The following is a 20000-nucleotide window of genomic DNA, read 5'->3' as shown; positions in this document are numbered from 1 at the left end:
CATTGCATCACTTGGCAGCAAGATGCTTTGGAGCCAAACACGCTTATGGACTGAAGCTGCAAATGTCACAGGTTTTATTACATTTGTGACTGATACCAAAGTCCAATTATTGCTGACATTTGGGGTTTGGGGCTGAAATCTTGCAAAGGTCAGTGTGAACAGTGAAGTAATACTCCCTTGGAACATTTCTTAAAAGGAAAGCTGAACGGGACTCCCCCAGGCATAGAGCAGCTTATGATGGCTACTCTGTGTATTACTTAGCAAAACCCAGGACAAAAGCGATAGGATATAATCTGCAACAAATGGGGCAATTATTGTATTATCTGAACAAGCAGTTTAAATTATACATGTTGGGAGAAGGGCAAATCTTGGGACGATCGCCGCAAGTAGAAAATCAAATCTGAGTCTCTGCTGTGTTTTACAGTTTAATTGTAATGCTTTTTATTCAATATTTAAACAGAACATTGAGTGCTTTAGGTGGAAGAGATGCTTTTAAGTACACCTAGGGGGCTTTAACATGCCTGGTGTAATGTTCTCCCTTTAAAAGACAGACACCTCACCCCACCCAAAACTCCCGTCTCAATATGCAACATCACAATTTGTTTCTAAAAGTTCTATCCCAAAACAGGTTTGCTGTGTAAACGTGGGGTGGGGCTGCTGCTCAAAAAGGGAAGGAATCCATTTGGCATGGCTAACGCTCCCTGGGATGCGTTGAGTAAGTTGCACAGTTCTTTGAACCCAGGCCACAACAAGCTACGTTGGGTCAAGACTGGAGTCTGTGCTTCAATATTCAATTTCTTTGCAAGCCTTTTAACCCAGCGTAATTTAATTCCACCCAAGAGAACGTCCTTTTAACTTTCCTTAACAAAACTTAAGAACATCAGAAGAGACTTCTCGATCAGGCCAGAGGTCCACCTAGTCCAGCCTCACCGTGGCCAAACAGATGCTTAAGAGAAGCCTGCAAAGCAAGACCTGAGCACAGCAGCACTCTGCCCACCTGCAATTCCCAGCAACTGGAATATGGCCTCTGACAGTGGAGGTATGACATGGCCGTTGTGGCTCTCAGCTGCTGATAACCTTAATCCTCCTTGGGCTTGTTGAATCTTCTTCTGAAGACATTCAAGTTAGTGGCCATCACTGTCTCCTGTGGGAGCGAGTTCTATCATTTAACTATGTGCTGCATGAAATAGCACATTGTTTCACTCTGCCCCGAATCTACCAATATTCAGCTGCATTGGATGCCCACGAGTTCTAATACTATATACGAGATGGAGAAGCACTTTTCTCTATCCACTTTCTCTATGCTGTGTATAATTTTGCAAATGTCTATCATGTCACCTCTTACTTGCCTTTTCTCTAAACTAAAAAAATACCCAAATCCTGCAGCCTTTCCTCCTAAGGGAGCAGCTCCAACTCGTTGCTTGTTTTACCCTAAACCAGCCTTTCTCAACCTGTTGTTGAACTACAACTCCCATCACCCCTAGCTAGCAAGGCCAGAGCTCAGGGATGATGGGAGTTGTAGTCCAACAACATCTGGGGACCCACAGGTTGAGAACTGCTGCCCTAAATGGAACTGAGCACACTTTGTACTTTCTGAGATGTTAAGCAGAGGGAACTCAGCTGACTGAAGTATACCAACTCTGTGGAGGAAGCAAATACCTGACCACAAAGCAAAACCTGGGAGGTAATGAAATTATGCCTCTGAATTCTCTAAAAACTGAGAAAAGGCTCGGAGAAGCCCAAACGCAGTCTGCTTGCAAATAACTGGTGTTAGTCCAAGTGAGCCCAAGGGAACTCTGGAATGCGACTTTGGCTGAGAAGCAGAGGCAGGCCAGAATCCTGGTGCTGTTGAGAATAATATTAGTCAACTGCAATAAATTTACTCTGTTACCAGAAAATAAATTAGTCATCTTCCCCCTTGTAAAAACAGATTTATGGCGCAAGGTATCAATAGATTAGTCTCCCCTATCCAATAAACAGCTCCTTACTTAGCAAGAGAATTGCAACACAATCCTATGCAAGTCTATTCAGAAGTCCCCATTGAGTTCTGTGGGATTTACTCCCAGGTAAGTGTGTACAGGACTGCGATCTTATCAATTTACAAGACAAGCTAAACATTTTAATGCACCAACAAATTGGTACTATGCATCAGTCTGAAACTATTCTGCTCTATTCAAGGAAAAAAATTGTTTCTACAGAAAATCCTGGTATTATTAGAAAGAATCGTAACATCTGGAAAATGTGGCACAACTCTGGGTTCTCTCTAGTGCTGAGTACCCATTTTTTTAAAAATGAATTGAAAGATTCCCCCACCTCCTTGTTTTGGCAGGAGGCTGTTTTTGAAATCTACATTCCATTCTCAGCCAAGCTTGGTGCAGATGTACAACTTAGCTGTGATGAAGGTGACAGGGAGAGTGTCATTTTGTAAAAAAATAATAATGATGGCGCTTTTTACCTTTTACTTGGGTTTAAGCGGGCCAATACTCATTACTTTAAACCTACTTTAAAGAGCTAGCAAAGTTCAAAAGTAATGTGCACAGGACAACAGCATGGTCAATTATAGTAGAAGGGTGAGACTAAAGGGACCAAGTCATAATTAAATTAATGTCAATATGGATGCTAGGATCAAACATTAGGAAGAACTTCCTGGTGGTTTGACAGTGGAACAGTCTGCCTTAAAGGGCGCTGTACCCCTGGTTAGAAGTTTTTAAGGCAGATGGCTACCTATCAAGAGTGCTGTAGTAGTGAGTTTCCTGCACTGGCAAGGATTTGATTGGACTAGATGACCTTTCGAGGTCATTCTATGATTCTGCAGGAAAATGAGGCAGATGCAAAACACCTGCCACCACAAATAAATCACAAGAATGGCAGTAGTGATTGGAAAACTGAGGAAAGACAGGGCAAATGCCCCTGTGAGGAATGGGTACTAATAGTAATGGAAAATCATATCCAAAAAACATGGAGTAAATTGCACCTGATGTTTGACAGCACCAGCCCAAATTGCTTACATTTGGGTAAATTTTATTCAGTCTTGAAGCCTGTTGAATGTAATGTAGTATATGTAAAATACTGTGTATTTTTCCACATCCACTTCCATAATTGATCAGGAATTTACTTTAATAAATCTGCCTCCCATTATACTTGGCATTTATTTATTTTTTCACTGTTTCTGAATTAGAGCTAGTTTTGTAAATTGGACCTAATACTCCTCCTGTTAGACCAACAGCTGGCATTAACTTTTCAAACTTTGTGCAGTCTCTTAAGTGATCCATATCATGTCAATAAATAGTTTAATACCTGTCTTACTCGGCAATACTAGAGGGAAAGGATCAGTGCTCAACCCATATCCTACTGGATAAAAAGGTAAAGGGACCCCTGACCATTAGGTCCAGTTGTGACCGACTCTGGGGTTACGTCGCTCATCTTGCTTTATTGGCCGAGGGAGCTGGCGGACAGCTTCGATAGCATGACTTAATTATGCCTTCTTTTGATATTTTTCAAAGTTCAACCATTCCAAAACAGTCCCAAAACTTCATATTACCCAACAGCTCTTTCCTTTCAAACTGTGCATTATTCCATTGTGATTAGTGGTGAGAATTCTGGGCTCTGCCTATCTTGAAACTTTCCCCAAAATAATCTTAATAATTGATACATTCCAACCATCGGGTAGATTTCAAATTTGCAACATACCCTGTTTTGATGATGATGATTAGAATTTATATTCTGTCCTATACCCGGGGGGTCTGTTTGAGATCTGTTACTGTGTTTCTCATTAACCAAGTTTTAAAATGAGCTAACATAGCAGCACACCGCTTGATACGGAGAACACCTGCTGATAAAAAGTCTAAAAGTCTACAATAGTTTTCAGTCTGTGTCTTTCCTTATGCACTGAACTTATTACAGCTATATTTTCTAGAGAACCAAAATATCTGAAACACATCAGATGGAAGTAATTTTTATTTACCAACTTACCTTCTGATAGCATTCTTTTATTCTAGAGCAGGCATGGCCAAACTTGGCCCGCCAGCTGTTGTTGGACTACAATTCCCATCATCCCTGACCACTGGTCCTGTTAGCTAGGGGTGATGGGAGTTGTAGTTCCAAAACATCTGGAGGGCTAAGGTTGTCCAAGTCTGTTCTAGAGCTATACCCCACACTCCCCATTACATTTACAGTAATAAGTGTTGCAGTTCTCTGTATTCAATATCTCTTTAAACCGCAGCAAGGAGGACACCTCATTTCCATGTATTTACATCCCTACAGACCCTGTCCTGCCACTTTCTTCTTACTGGAGTGAAGTTCAGCACTAGGTGCCAAAAGGAAGGTTTGAATGAGATTTACATCTGGGCGTCAAGATGCAGAAAAACTTTTCCGTAACTGAAAAATCTAGAAAAGAAATCATGGCACGATCAGATTCATGCTGGATGCAATTAGAAAAAAAGTCAAGCCAAACCCCCCAAGTACCTTTCTTGACAGTTCCTCTCCACAACCCCAGAAATCAAACCAAAACACACACACATCTTGTGCTTATATGCAGGGATTATGAGATCATAGTATGAGAGAACATACTGATAAAAACAGAGTGTGAAGAAAAATGGTTAATGCAAGTGACACAGTGAATAAAGTGGGGAGGAATGAGTGACTGCATTGGTGAGACAAAGCTGTAAGGCACGTCAACGTTTTAATTAAAAAATTATGTAGCAGAGATGATGCTAATGAGCCAATAATCTCAAGAGACCATTTCTACAATTCCTGTCTAGTTTCAATGCCCTTATTAGCCCGAAGTGAATAGTTATTTTTTTAAACCTAGTAAAAAACAACCCCACCACACTTCTTTAAATACCACAAGCGTCTGGCATTAATCATGGAAGACCATGTGGAACTGAGGCTGACACACTATGACTCACCTAAGACCAGACAGTTGAGCTTGGTTCAGGTCTGCCATAGCCAAGAACTATCTGCTGGAATCAATTCTTTCCACCAACCCCTTCTGTCCCTTCAGAGCTGTACACGGCATCTCCACTACGCAACCCAGGCTCTCCCCATCCCAATACCTGGAAGTTCTTCATAAATATCATCGAATGCCTCTGTGCTTGGTTGCTGAGAAGGAACGCCACTTTCCTCAATGTCATCATATTCTTCTTCATCTTCCTCAAGAATATCTTCAGATCCCATGTCTGTTCAGAAGAATGCAAGAGCTATTCAACAGGTACCCACCCAGGGAACACAGCCATAAGGAATGCGAAAGAAAAGCAAAATAATTCTGACGCTTCCATTTCAAATCCAAGGAAATTCAATGCCCCAGTTCTAGCTTATTAAGAGATACCTCTGAAATACAGATGTGACTATTTTTATTTAGCTAGCACCAGCTGAATAAAAACAGACACATCTTTATTTCAGTGGAATTTAACTCAGTAGCATGTCCTCAGCTTATTACTATGTATATTTCTTTGGAAGCAAGTCCAACCGAGTCTAGAAGAACTTATACCCAAGTGCGCAAAAGATTCCTTATTCACACTCACACATAAAGCTGAAAACAGAAAATGTGTTACACAAAAACCACCACAATGAAACTCCAAGATCAATAAACAGAAAATCTATTAGAAAGCGATAACAATTGGAATTCCAACATGCACTGTAAACAAAGGCTCTTTTCAACAACTGGCTTACCTCGTATTGCGTGTCTCAACGTCCGCACCCATTCCACAGCTTCCTTGGAAGTAGCAGCTGTAAACTGTTCAAAAAGTTGATTTTACTAGTAGGAATTATGAGCATAAAAATACAGCCAGCACGATATCAGGAATGAAAAGAAAGTAACATTCTTGTCACTTCTTCAAGGCACCATTAGCAATTCTTTACATGTCTTCTGGTACTTTTCTTGCAAGGATGCTTCTTATAATGTACAGTTAATTTTGACAAATTTACGTAATTGAAGCAGAGGATGATGGATTTGGAACTCTGATCAGCAGCTGGCAGCTGTGCAGAAAAAAAAGCTGCTTCTCTTCATCAATGTCAAAAGCAGGACTGATGAACAAAATTCGCCCTTGACAATTAGAAGACACCCATGAATTTCTTTAGACTGCTGGGTACAGTTTTCTTAAAAATGTTCTTGTCAGATTCCAACACAGTACCTGACAACTTAATTAACTGGCTTTCAACTGCAATCTCAGATATTTAAAACTTATTAAACTTACATTCCACACTGATGCCTAGCTGATAGATCTTGAATCACATAGCTGATATGTGCCTTTAACTTAGATTTCCTTCCCTGTCCTCTAAGCAATACAAGATATGTTTAACATTTGGGGTTTAGATATATAATACACACACACACACACACACACACACACACACACATATTATTATTCATCCAAGAGCAGACCTATTAGATAATAGATATTTAAATATAAGCTGTGAAATAGAACAGCAGATAAAAATGGTATATTGGTTGTTCTTATCCAAAAAGATAGTATAATGTTTAATCTATTCATATACATATATATATGAATGAATGTACAAGGTAAGCAAATCAAGAGTTACTTTTCCTTGAACATGTCAGGAGTTGTTTTATTGAAACGTTAATGTCTTCATAACTGGAACAGTAACAGTTTTTATCAATTTAATTTCAAGATGACATAAGAAGTCCAACCTGATAAATGCGTTTATCAGGAGCAGCGATTTCAAAACAGCAATCTTTCTTTCCATCCTTCCGAAGGGTATTATTCATTCTGACGGTGTAGCCATCTATAGCAAATTCACCTTTCTGTTGTTTGTCTGTCGTAGATAAAAAGCAAAGATAGAACTTCATTTGCAACGCTGAACGTGAATGGCACGGCAGGTTATCATTTATTCAGATTTTGTTTTCCATTTCATGAATATTCGAGAGAATAGGTTAGACGTTATTAGCCGAATGGTTTGGGTGATGCTATGAGTGATTTAAAAAAAAGAAAAACCTCTCCTTTAAAGAGAAGGTACAAACAAAGCACATTTTCATGAAAGCTGCCTACAGAATCCCCCAGGATGATACTTACAGATGGTCACATTTAGTGAGAAGTACATGCAATGATTTCTGTACCCAGGGAGAACCAAGAACTGGAACATGGAACTTGCAAGACAAGTGCATCATAAATCAGTGTCTCTTTCTGGTTCAGTAGTCACTGGAAAAATCTGTCCAGTGAAGAAGAACTTACTGATCTCCTTGGTACATCTGCCCCACTATTGCATCTCAAAAAAGAAGAAGTGAACTTCAGAGGCTGTTAACAACAACTGTAAAAGGGGGTTCTTCACCTACTGACGAATGTGAAGGAATCTAAAGGAGCCTACAAAATGCTCAGCTTATTCTGACTTCTTCTGAAACAACCCAAAAGCCAAGTAGCAGCATACACAACCATTTCAAGATAAAGATACCCTCAGGACAAACAGAAAATTGCTTTGGAGACCTCTTTGCATAGCCTTCTTAATATATTAAGCTATGGTCCAGGGAAAAGGGTGAACACTAAACAGGGTTGAAGTATACTGACCACCCTGCTATTTTGATAAAAGCAAAGCAAGCTAGGAAACTTCTGAGAAAGCTCTCACAAATTTGAGTATCTATCAGTATAATGTTCAGGGCCTACACGTGAAAAGTACACCGGGGAGAAACAAAGAGGCATTGTGCACATTATTCTAAGCCAAACCATGGCTTAGCAGAAACACGCACGCTGCTGACGAGATTGAGATCACATTGCACTCCTATGAGGTAAACCAGGCCATGGTTTAGCACATTGTCCAAACCCACCTAAGCTTGCGGTTTGTCCTGCTCTAGACAAACCATGAGCTCTGGCCAACATTTGTTCTATGGCTTACCACTTGTGGCTTTTCAAACCAAACCATCGCTGAGCTCAGAGCAGCCCTGCAGCAGCAGGACCAAAGAAGGAGCAATGCAGCAGGGATCTCTCTGGGAACCTCTGCATTTGCACTAAGTCATGGATTGGCTTAGCGCTACAATACTAACCAGGTCAATGAGTGAACCAGTACATTTCCGAGCACAATTCAAAGTGTTGGTGCTGACCTTTAAAGCCCTAAACGGCCTCAGCCCAGTATACCTGAAGGAGCCTCTCCTCCCCCATCGTTCAGCCCAGACACTGAGGTCCAGCTCCGAGGGCCTTCTGGCGGTTCCCTCACTGCAAGATGTGAGGTTACAGGGACCCAGGCAGAGGGCCTTCTCAGTAGTGGCACCCGCCCTGTGGAACGCCCTCCCATCAGATGCCAAAGAAATAAACAACTATACAACATTTAGAAGACATCTGAAGGCAGCCCTGTTTAGGGAAGTTTTTAATGACTGATGTTTTAATGTGTTTTTAATCTTTTGTTGGAAGCCACCCAGAGTGGCTGGGGAAACCCAGCCAGATGGGCGGGGTAGAAATTAATAATAATAATAATAACCAATATACATAAGCTAACTGTCCTGCATTTTGCAACAACACCATGCAAACCATTCCTGGGTCTAAATAATCAAAAGCAAAACATTTTAACATGCATCAGGAAATAAATAATCTCCATTAAACTTGTGGCATGCCCATGTTGTACTAGCTCCAATTGACTAGAGGAATAGTTAGAACTGTTCTTTTGCTGTAATTCACCAGCAAGTTTCCATGAGACTTAATGCCTGGTGCCAAATCCTCAATATCCCCCTTTTCTTTAAACTCAGCACATTTCTAGACTTCTTATGAGGGTTCTGATCATACCTTTGAAAATGTGCAAAGTCTTACAAAGCTCCCAATTGCCACTCATTCATGCATATTCTGCAAATGCTCGCATATCTATTTCAGAATAAAACCGCAAAATGGTCAATGATATAGGCGAAAGAGTACCTATATTCTTGACTTGAATAATTTGCGTTGAGCATAGAATCCAAAGTCTGTTAGTGGAGATTATTATCAGCCTAAGGCGTAACTGAACTAGTAAAGTGTACAGACTGAAGAAGTAGCAAATGTGGCACTGCAGGTCTGTATTAGAGGGAGGATTACAGATTATATCTCAGACTAAGGTGGCCGGGAAAGAATTTTGCTGCCTAGGAGGTGAACGGATATACAGGACAGCTTTTCACAACAGAGGAAGGCCGAAGAGTTGACCATTCCATTTCTAGAAATGATAACCTGGGATGCCATTAATATAATTTGAGAAAGTAAACCAGGGCCTGCTATATATATCTCCTCTTGCAAGAACTAAGAATCATTTAACAAAATAGGCAGCAATTTTTAAAAAAGTTGTCAATAGGTTTTTTTCCACACAATCAAAACCATGTTGTGTGTAGCCAGGGGGTGTCACTAGGGTAAACTGCATAGCTAAATTCCAAGTAAACTAAACACAAAGAGGGTTAGACAAAGTCATGAGTGACAGGGTCACCAGCGGCTACCAGACTGGATGGCTAAGGAATACAAACATGCGCAGAGTCACCCCAAATACCTACAAGTACAAGAAGCTGAAAGGAATGAGGGAAGTTGCCCTGTGACTTCTCTTACATTTCCTCAGACGTAAATGGTGCTGCCTACTACCAGAAACAGCTGTTTTGTCCTTAAGGTAAGAGCATCTACTTGGTACATGACCCCAGTCAAGCTAGCAAAAATCTATCATTTGCCTGATAACAAGTGTTGGAAATGTAAAGAAACTGAAGGTACTTTCTATCACCTTTGGTGGACGTGCCCAAAGATTAAGGCTTTTTGGGAGATGATATATAATGAAATGAAAAAGGTACTTAAATGTAGCTTTCCTAAGAAACCAGAGGCCTTTCTCTTGGGCATTGTCGGCCAATTGGTGTTAAAGAAAGATAGAACTTTTTTCATGTATGCTACGACAGCAGCAAGAATACTCATCGCAAAGTATTGGAAGACACAAGATCTACCCACCCTGGAAGAGTGGCAGATGAAGGTGATGGACTATATGACACTGGCCGAGATGACTGGCAGAATCCGTGATCAGGGGAAAGAGACGGCGGAAGAAGATTGGAAGAAATTTAAAATCTATCTTAAGAACTATTATAAAATTGATGAATGTTAAAATGTCGAAGTTTTAAGAAAGAAAAGGAGATTACAGCGACATAAGATTAAGTTAAAGAAAAGAATAAGAAGAGATATACTTGATAAAATCATTTAGAATTTGCTGAAATAATTTCGGAAATTGGGATGTAGGAAGGGGAGGTTTGGGGGAGTCCGAGAAGGGAGGGATATGAAAAAAAAGGTTACGAAATTATACATGTTTGTATGTTTCTTTATTTGTTTGTATTGTCTAAAAAATGTTGTAAAACCAATAAAAAATTTATATATATATATATAAAATATATATATGCTTTCGTAGATTTTCACGGGTACAGGAATGCAGGTTTTGGTGTCTTCGGGTGTCTTCCCGTGTAAGAGTCGGGGTGTCTGTGCGACGTTTCGACGAGGTCTCACTCGTCATCTTCAGGCTGGTGCTTTCGGCTTCTTGTTACTGGAACAGAGCAGAGTCTGGTGTTTGAGTTCCTATAAATACTGTTGAGGGGTGTGGTGTATAGCCTCCAACGTTCTGGGCAGAGAGGAAGTTCCTAGATTAGTGTGCCTTTTCTTCTTTTGTTCCTTAATTACTTGAGGGATATCTTGGGTGATTTCATGAGTGATATTCTGAATATCACTGGGTGGGTCATTAAGTGTAGATTAGTTGCTAAAGCTTTCGTGTCTTGACCTCTTGAGCTTGTGAAGAGTTTTTCTGAGAAGATGGCTGTGCTGCATTTAGTTGTGCTCTGGCTTGGCTTCGTGTATAGGGGCGAGCTATGGTTTTGTGCCTTGTGCCAGCCAGATCTGTGTAGGGATTGCAGGGGGGTGCAGCATCCGGAGGTGCCACTATAGTTTGGTTACTGGATGGAGTCTGTAATATGTCTGTGGAGAGGGTCTGGGTTTGGGTCTGGTGTGGTTGATTGGTGACGGCGTTCTGTGTGCCTCTGGTTCTGGTGTCGGTTTTTGTGGGGAGGGCTAATTTCCAGATGTCTGGCAGGCGGGACGTGTCGTCACGCTTGTTCATGTTGTGAGGGTGTTTCTCTATCTCGATGGCTTCCATGATTATTCTCTTGTGGTGATGTTCCATGTTAAAGAGCAATTTGGAATCTGCAAAATTAATTTCGTGTCCTGTTTCTTTCATGTGTTGGAAAAGAGAGGAAGTTTTTTCTTCTTTTTTGACGGCATTCTTGTGTTCTGCGATACGTGCATTTATTCGTCTGTTTGTTTGTCCAATGTACGTGGCTGGGCAGACTTTGCAGGGTATTTCATAGACCCCTTGGTTTTCCAGCTGGATTTTGTCTTTTGGGTTTCTGAGGATATTGGCTATTTTTTGGTTGGTGCAGAAGGCTGTTTTGATATTGTGTTTATGGAGGATTTTGCTGATTTTGTCTGTAGTGCCCTTGATATAAGGAAGGAGGGCCATGCCATTGTTTTCTTCTGTGTCTTGGTTTTTGGGGGGTGTTTCTTTTTGGATTAGCTTCGTAACCCTGTTTTTCTGGTATCCATTGGCGATTAACACATTTGAGAGATTCTGTAACTCAGTTGTCAAGTGGTCTTTGTCAGCCAGGCGTTTGGTTCTGGAGATGAGAGTCTTGGCTACGGAGTTTATTTGTGCAGGGTGGTGGTGTGATTGTGCATGTAAGTAGCGGTTGGTGTGTGTTTTTTTCCGGTAGATAGTGTGTCCTAGGGAGCCATCAGGTTTTTTGTAGATTAGGACGTCAAGAAAGGGGAGTTGGTTGTTGTCTTCTATTTCCATAGTGAATTGTATTTTGGGGTGTAGGCTGTTGAGATGTGTGAGGAAGCTATCTAGTTTTTCTTTCCCGTGTGGCCAAATTACAAAGGTGTCGTCAACATATCTGAGCCAAAGTTTGGGTTTGTGTTCTGACTTGTCTAAAGCATTGGTTTCAAAGTGTTCCATGTACAAATTTGCGATGACCGGTGAGAGGGGTGATCCCATAGGTGCTCCTTCTATCTGTTTGTATCTTTGTCCATTGTGGATGAAGTACGTGTTGGTTAGGCAGTGGTTGGTCAGGTCCAGGATGTATTTGGGGGGGTTGTATTTGTTTTGAATGGCTGTCAAGGCTTCATTAATGGGCACTTGAGTGAAGAGAGATACTTGTGAGCTTCGATGTTGTATCTCTCTTCACTCAAGTGCCCATTAATGAAGCCTTGACAGCCATTCAAAACAAATACAACCCCCCCAAATACATCCTGGACCTGACCAACCACTGCCTAACCAACACGTACTTCATCCACAATGGACAAAGATACAAACAGATAGAAGGAGCACCTATGGGATCACCCCTCTCACCGGTCATCGCAAATTTGTACATGGAACACTTTGAAACCAATGCTTTAGACAAGTCAGAACACAAACCCAAACTTTGGCTCAGATATGTTGACGACACCTTTGTAATTTGGCCACACGGGAAAGAAAAACTAGATAGCTTCCTCACACATCTCAACAGCCTACACCCCAAAATACAATTCACTATGGAAATAGAAGACAACAACCAACTCCCCTTTCTTGACGTCCTAATCTACAAAAAACCTGATGGCTCCCTAGGACACACTATCTACCGGAAAAAAACACACACCAACCGCTACTTACATGCACAATCACACCACCACCCTGCACAAATAAACTCCGTAGCCAAGACTCTCATCTCCAGAACCAAACGCCTGGCTGACAAAGACCACTTGACAACTGAGTTACAGAATCTCTCAAATGTGTTAATCGCCAATGGATACCAGAAAAACAGGGTTACGAAGCTAATCCAAAAAGAAACACCCCCCAAAAACCAAGACACAGAAGAAAACAATGGCATGGCCCTCCTTCCTTATATCAAGGGCACTACAGACAAAATCAGCAAAATCCTCCATAAACACAATATCAAAACAGCCTTCTGCACCAACCAAAAAATAGCCAATATCCTCAGAAACCCAAAAGACAAAATCCAGCTGGAAAACCAAGGGGTCTATGAAATACCCTGCAAAGTCTGCCCAGCCACGTACATTGGACAAACAAACAGACGAATAAATGCACGTATCGCAGAACACAAGAATGCCGTCAAAAAAGAAGAAAAAACTTCCTCTCTTTTCCAACACATGAAAGAAACAGGACACGAAATTAATTTTGCAGATTCCAAATTGCTCTTTAACATGGAACATCACCACAAGAGAATAATCATGGAAGCCATCGAGATAGAGAAACACCCTCACAACATGAACAAGCGTGACGACACGTCCCGCCTGCCAGACATCTGGAAATTAGCCCTCCCCACAAAAACCGACACCAGAACCAGAGGCACACAGAACGCCGTCACCAATCAACCACACCAGACCCAAACCCAGACCCTCTCCACAGACATATTACAGACTCCATCCAGTAACCAAACTATAGTGGCACCTCCGGATGCTGCACCCCCCTGCAATCCCTACACAGATCTGGCTGGCACAAGGCACAAAACCATAGCTCGCCCCTATACACGAAGCCAAGCCAGAGCACAACTAAATGCAGCACAGCCATCTTCTCAGAAAAACTCTTCACAAGCTCAAGAGGTCAAGACACGAAAGCTTTAGCAACTAATCTACACTTAATGACCCACCCAGTGATATTCAGAATATCACTCATGAAATCACCCAAGATATCCCTCAAGTAATTAAGGAACAAAAGAAGAAAAGGCACACTAATCTAGGAACTTCCTCTCTGCCCAGAACGTTGGAGGCTATACACCACACCCCTCAACAGTATTTATAGGAACTCAAACACCAGACTCTGCTCTGTTCCAGTAACAAGAAGCCGAAAGCACCAGCCTGAAGATGACGAGTGAGACCTCGTCGAAACGTCGCACAGACACCCCGACTCTTACACGGGAAGACACCCGAAGACACCAAAACCTGCATATATATATATATATATATATAAAAGAGCATCTACTGGCAAGCATCCGATAGAGCTAAGCTTGATTTACTGGCAACGGCATTCACATACAAAGCATGCTCAGCCTTCTTACAGAAGTTCATTGATAAGTTCACTGGATGGTTAAGTCCAGTCAAAGGTGACAATGGGGATGTTGCGCTGATCTCGCTTTTAGGCTGAGGGAGCTGATGTTTGTCCACAGACAGCTTTCCGGTATTGTAGCCAGCATGACTAAACCGCTTCTGGCCCAACGGAACACCAAAATGGAACCAGAGCGCACGGAAACACTGTTTACCTTCCCACCACAATGGTACCTATTTATCTACTTGCACTGGTATGCTTTCGAACTGCTAGGTTGGCAGGAGCTGGGACAGAGCAGCGGGAGTTCACCCCATTGCAGGGATTCGAACCGCCGACCTTCTGATCGGCAAGCCCAAGAGGCTCAGTGGTATAGACCACAGCGCCACCCACGTCCCTAAAGTTCATTGATAATACATTGGACATGAAGCAAAACTCAAAGCAATTATTATCTACAACACCTTCATGGCATGCCTGGAAAACGTTCAGACACTGAGATATATCAGTTTATCATGATGTTTAGCTGTTGATATATTGAGATGTTGAAAACCAGATAGACTGGTGTCCAAGCTAGAGGCGATTGGACTCTCCAACTCCACCTGTCTCTGGGTTTTGGATTTTTTGTCAGAACGTTCCCAGAGGGTTAGAGTAGGGTCACACATGTCCACAGCCCTTAGCCTTAACACCGGCTCACCACAGGGTTGTGTGTTGAGTCCCCTGCTCTACACTATCTATACGTATGACTGTACAGCCATCTATTCCAGCAACAAAATCATCAAGTTTGCTGATGACACTACAGTGGTAGGGCTCATTTCAGGAGGGGATGAGTCCGCCTATCGGGACGAGGTGGAGCGGCTCTGTGTTTGGTGTGGGGAGAACAATCTGGCTCTAAATACGGCTAAGACAAAGGAATTGGTGGTAGATTACAGGGAAAAAAAGGCGGACATTCAGCCCTTATATATCAACGGGGAACGGGTAGAGAGGGTGGCGGAATTCAGGTTTTTGGGAGTAGCTATTGATCAGGGTTTGACTTGGAGCGCACACACCACTGCTCTGGTGAAGAAGGCCCAGCAGAGAATTTATTTCCTCAGACTTTTAAGGAAGAACAATCTGAGTGAGAGACTGCTGGTGTCCTTCTACCGAGGCTCCATAGAGAGCATTCTTACATACTGTATTTGTGCTTGGTTCTCCAGTTGTACAGCTAGGGAGAGGAAGGTGCTCCAGAAGGTCATAACCACAGCCCAAAGGATTATTGGTCATCCTCTCCCATCTCTGGAAGAACTGTACGGTTCCCGTTGTCTTAGGAAAGCAAATAACATCCTGCAGGATTCATCTCACCCGGGACACTGTCTGTTTGCACTACTGCCTTCTGGCAGAAGATATAGAAACATCAAGTCAAAGACAAATAGACTGAAAAACAGTTTCTATCCAAGAGCTGTGGCCCTTTTGAATGCTGTAACTCGTTAGTGTGACCTGGGAGTTTGATGGGTGTGGTGTGGGTGTGGCTGGAATGTGGTTTGTTTGGTTGTTGTTGTTGTCTTGCTTTTGTTGTTTTAAGGGATGGCATCCAATTTCGTTGCACTCTGTGCAATGTTGCACTTGTGTAATGACAATAAAGAATCTATCTATCTATCTATATTGCCCAGCCCTAGCTGTCACCTTCCAAACCCTGGAAGCCTCTCCCTTTCAAGAAATTCGAGAGACACCTTGAACTACAGTGGTACCTTGGGTTACATATGCTTCAGGTTACATACGCTTCAGGTTACAGACTCCGCTAACCCAGAAATAGTGCTTCAGGTTAAGAACTTTGCTTCAGGATAAGAACAGAAATCGTGCTCTGGCAGCGCAGCAGCAGCAGGAGGCCCCATTAGCTAAAGTGGTGCTTCAGGTTAAGAACAGTTTCAGGTTAAGAACGGACCTCCAGAACGAATTAAGTACTTAACCCGAGGTACCACTGTATTTCCTAACTATTAGCTCCATTGACAAAACATCTACTAGTCAATCTGGACCATTAACAACAAAACGTATGGCCAGCCAGCAGCTATAACAATAATTACTTGTAAACAACAGAATTAAATGGTGCTGCTAACATTCTTGCAATGGCCTTTGAAAACAAATTTTGCAATCATACTGCCTTCCTAATAAGACTCACAGTGGAATCCTAGTAAAGATTCATCTTCAAGCTGCAAGTAGTTCCAATTCAGCCGAGAATCATTAGAAATTCAAAAAGCAGTTAACCATTTTCTGTAATAAAAAGTTCAGTAGATCTGGGTTCTTTTCTACCTCAAGGGAAACTCCGATGCTATAATTATGAATCAAATTTATTTTTCTGCCTCTGAATGTAGCCCTAAACATTTTTTAACAGGCAGTACTGTAAGGGCATTCTCCGAAACACCTGCTGCAGATAGAAGGGAAATGGACCTGTGCTGAAACAAGGGAATGTCTTTCACTTTTCACGGTAGCATCAGTCACTAGTTTGAGCCTTCTTAATTGCTTTTCTTTAGTCTTACTTGAACTCTGTTTATGTCACAAGGCAACCTCAATGAGGAGGACAGATCTACAGGTCATGCCTAAATAATATGAGTTCTCTGCCATGTATGATTGTTAAAAAACAGATTTCCTTAACTTCACAATCTAAACTGTCTGCTCAGACAGTGCTTCTGCAATTAGTGCTACTGCAGTTGTTAAAAAACATCCTTGAGCTAAAGGATGTTTGCCAAGTGCCAGATTTGGTATTTCCTGAACAAGACTTCTGCACAAGAGACACAAAGAGTGTTAGCATAGCAAACATCTCAGAAAAGGAACAGCTGGCCTTTAATATTAATTAATTTGATGTTTACACTGCACACACACAGATGCATGCACACACATTTCTGGAGGTGTTCCCTTCATCAAGTCTATGTCTAAATACACAACAGAACTCCTAGAAGACAACACTCCTTTCCCATGTATGTTTAGTTTGCTGCGTATATCAGTCCACCGTGGGTATATAACTACAGTAAGCCTCTCGCACAGCTATAAGCAAAAATGCCCATTCTCAGAATTTTGTAGCAATTTAGAAGCAGAATGTATTGGTGTGCATACTAATGTCAGCTTTCGGGGTGGCCTTAATTTTGCAGCACACCTCATGGCATATCTATGAAGAGTCTCTCTCTCCCTCAAACTTTTGTATAGCAACTAGTGTGTCTTGGTGTACAAGTAACTTCTTGGGCTTCAAGCAAAAACCATTTGGAGGCACACTCCCCAATAATTTCAACAACATGTGTACCAAGTACAGTGGTGCCTCGGGTTAAGTACTTAATTAGTTCCAGAGGTCCGTTCTTAAGCTGAAACTGTTCTTAAGCTGAAGCCCCACTTTAGCTAATGGGGCATCCTGCGGCTGCCGCGCTGCCGGAGCACAATTTCTGTTCTCATCCTGAAGCAAAGTTATTAACCTGAAGTACTATTTCTGGGTTAGCGGAGTCTGTAACCTGAAGCATATGTAACCTGAAGCGTATGTAACCCGAGGTACCACTGTATGCTCAACGCAGTGGGGTGGCAGTTCCTGGGCACGCTGGCTATTTTGCACATGTGAAAACCACAGATAAAGCCAGCAAGATGCTGGCAACAGGCTACAATGGAGGGAGGTGGCTCCTGGCTGCCATTATTAGTTATTAAGAAAGGAAATAGTGAGATGCAGGAGGAATTGCAAGAGACTGAAGTACTTGGAAGAGAACCAGGGAGCACTAGATGGCACAATGGGCACTGCTCACTTTTGTGGAAGTTGCCAGTGTGCACGTGCCAACTCATAAATAAGAACTGCCTCCAGTTTTTTAACTACTGCAACCAACCATCTTTCATCCGAATTCTCTGAAATTCAGAAAACATCTGCCCCTCACCCAAGAGATCTTCTCTACCAAATTTCACAATTATAGGACAAACCACTTTTGGAAGGGGTTATATAATAAACAGCAATTTTAACATGGAATGAAATACATCCTAAGTATAGAGGTGTTCCCACAATGCAAACTGCTCTGCCTTGCAAATTCAAGATTGTCATTAATTCCATCTGGAACTAAATTGAGACAAGAAAATGGTAAACAGGTACGAAACTTCAAAACCACTTACGGAGGGGAGGAGAGAAGAAGAAACAACAAAGGAAACTAAGTGGGGATAATGCTAAGGCATCTTGAAAACTGATCAAAGTTTGCGGGGGGGGAAGGACCTATCTGAAATTCCAAAGGAAAGAACAGAAGAGATAAGACAACATATAGCAGATACAGTACATTCACGCCATCTGGAAACACAGAGACCATTATACAAAGGCCATGAATGTTGCACGGGAATCCGGAATGCCTCAAAACAACAGGGCGACCCTAGAGGTCTGCAAACAGTCAACCGCATTGCACTGGTTTCTAAGATAAACCACAAATTTTTACAATACCTTTGTCACTTCCATAATAGTAGAAGACTGTTGGAGTCAGAGCACACCACCGCTTTTGCCACTCAAAGCCAAGAAAGCTGTGGTCTGCAATTAACACAATCTATATTAGATGGGCATTCTACACAAAATTCAGTAACACACTTCATATTTGTTTCCATTACAGATTTTCTTTTTTAAGGATGGAACTGACTTCTCAATTAAAAAGCAGAAATGTAATGTTGGAACAAAAAATTTTAAGCAGTGCAAATAAACAGAAACATAGGCTTTATTATTTCTACTGTATTTTTTCTTAGTCAAATAGGGTATATAGGTAAGTATATGTGCTAGTATGTTTTTTTGTGTGTGTGTTGGGGGGGAGAGGAGAGAGAGAGAGAGATTTTCCTAGGACTTTCCCCCTTTCCTTGAAGTATCAGTAGGTGGTTGAAGAATGGCAAAACTTTAGACAAGGAAAGACTAGCTATTTTTCAACTTCCAGCATAGTGCGTTAACAGTTCCAAGTACATCCCACCAAACTTTTCTTGAACTTTAAACACTGCCCAGCTCAGTCTTGCTTTACAGCAATCTTGTATGACGGAGGGACTACAATGCATCCCCTTCAGAAGTCTAAAATTTGAAGAGGCAGGTTACACAAATTTGCGCATCTTCATATGATTTCCAACTTAAATTTTGCTTCTGCAGCTTGTAAGGTCTTAAAATCCATAAGGGGGGGCTCTTTTCTTAAAATAATTGCATCCAGCAGTTCAATCTACAGAATTATGCTTGATCCTCTCTGCACTTCAAGGTGTTTAGCAATAGCTGCTGAATTTGGGAGTTAGTCTAGCTACAACAGGGAATGTAATTCTTACAATATATAATTGTGTTTCTTCAGGTAGGCCCCGCCCTGCATAACTGACACGGCACACGCTCACACCATTTGAATGGCAATGCCCATCCTTGGCCCCTAGGAGTTGGCTTCTATGGGGAAGAGCATAGGAATCTCTTAAAAGGTAAAAGTAAAGGGACCCCTGACCATTAGGTCCAGTTGTGACCGACTCTGGGGTTGTGGGGCTCATCTCGCTTTACTGGCCGAGGGAGCCGGCATACAGCATCCGGGTCATGTGGCCAGCATGACTAAGCCGCTTCTGGCGAACCAGAGCAGTGCAAGGAAATGCCATTTACCTTCCCGCCGGAGCGGTACCTATTTATCTACTTGCACTTTGACGTGCTTTCGAACTGCTAGGTTGGCAGGAGCTGGGACCGAGCAACGGGAGCTCACCCCATTGCTGGGATTTGAACCGCCGACCTTCTGATCGACAAGTCCTAGGCTCTGTGGTTTAACCCACAGTGCCACCCGCGTCCAGGAATCTTTTAGGACTGGCTAAAATTCTCACTGTGACCTGGCATCCCGCCCCCGCCCTCACTGTAAGACTTCACAGCCCATGCTAGTTCTTGAAAGTCATGAGCTGTGGGAAAACGGAGAAGGAAAGAGAGGTTTTTAAACATTGTAACAGGATTGCAATGATCCAGAACAGCACATTCAGTCCCATGTTGACTGCAGTGCCCCACGTCTTCATGCTGTTCATCAAAT

At 42.1% G+C, this 20000-nt stretch overlaps 1 protein-coding gene across 2 annotated transcripts in view; it reads right to left on the bottom strand.

The window, feature by feature from the left end:
• SKAP2 (src kinase associated phosphoprotein 2) overlaps positions 1-20000 on the bottom strand; it is a 115688-nt gene that overhangs the window by 35835 nt on the left and 59853 nt on the right. For both annotated transcript variants that reach the window (XM_082193517.1, XM_082193518.1), the window contains 4 exons: positions 18434-18517; positions 6650-6774; positions 5671-5734; positions 5055-5177 (listed from right to left, as the gene is read on the bottom strand). In XM_082193517.1, coding sequence (XP_082049643.1) covers positions 5055-5177; positions 5671-5734; positions 6650-6774; positions 18434-18517 — 396 coding nt within the window. The remainder of the gene's footprint in view (positions 1-5054; positions 5178-5670; positions 5735-6649; positions 6775-18433; positions 18518-20000) is intronic.

This window comes from Podarcis vaucheri, assembly GCF_965113315.1.
Source record: "Podarcis vaucheri genome assembly, chromosome: 12".
In the NCBI taxonomy this organism is placed as follows: Eukaryota; Metazoa; Chordata; class Lepidosauria; order Squamata; family Lacertidae; genus Podarcis; species Podarcis vaucheri.
The sequence above is the reverse complement of the archived record's forward strand: the minus strand, read 5'-3'. Positions and strand labels throughout refer to the sequence as shown.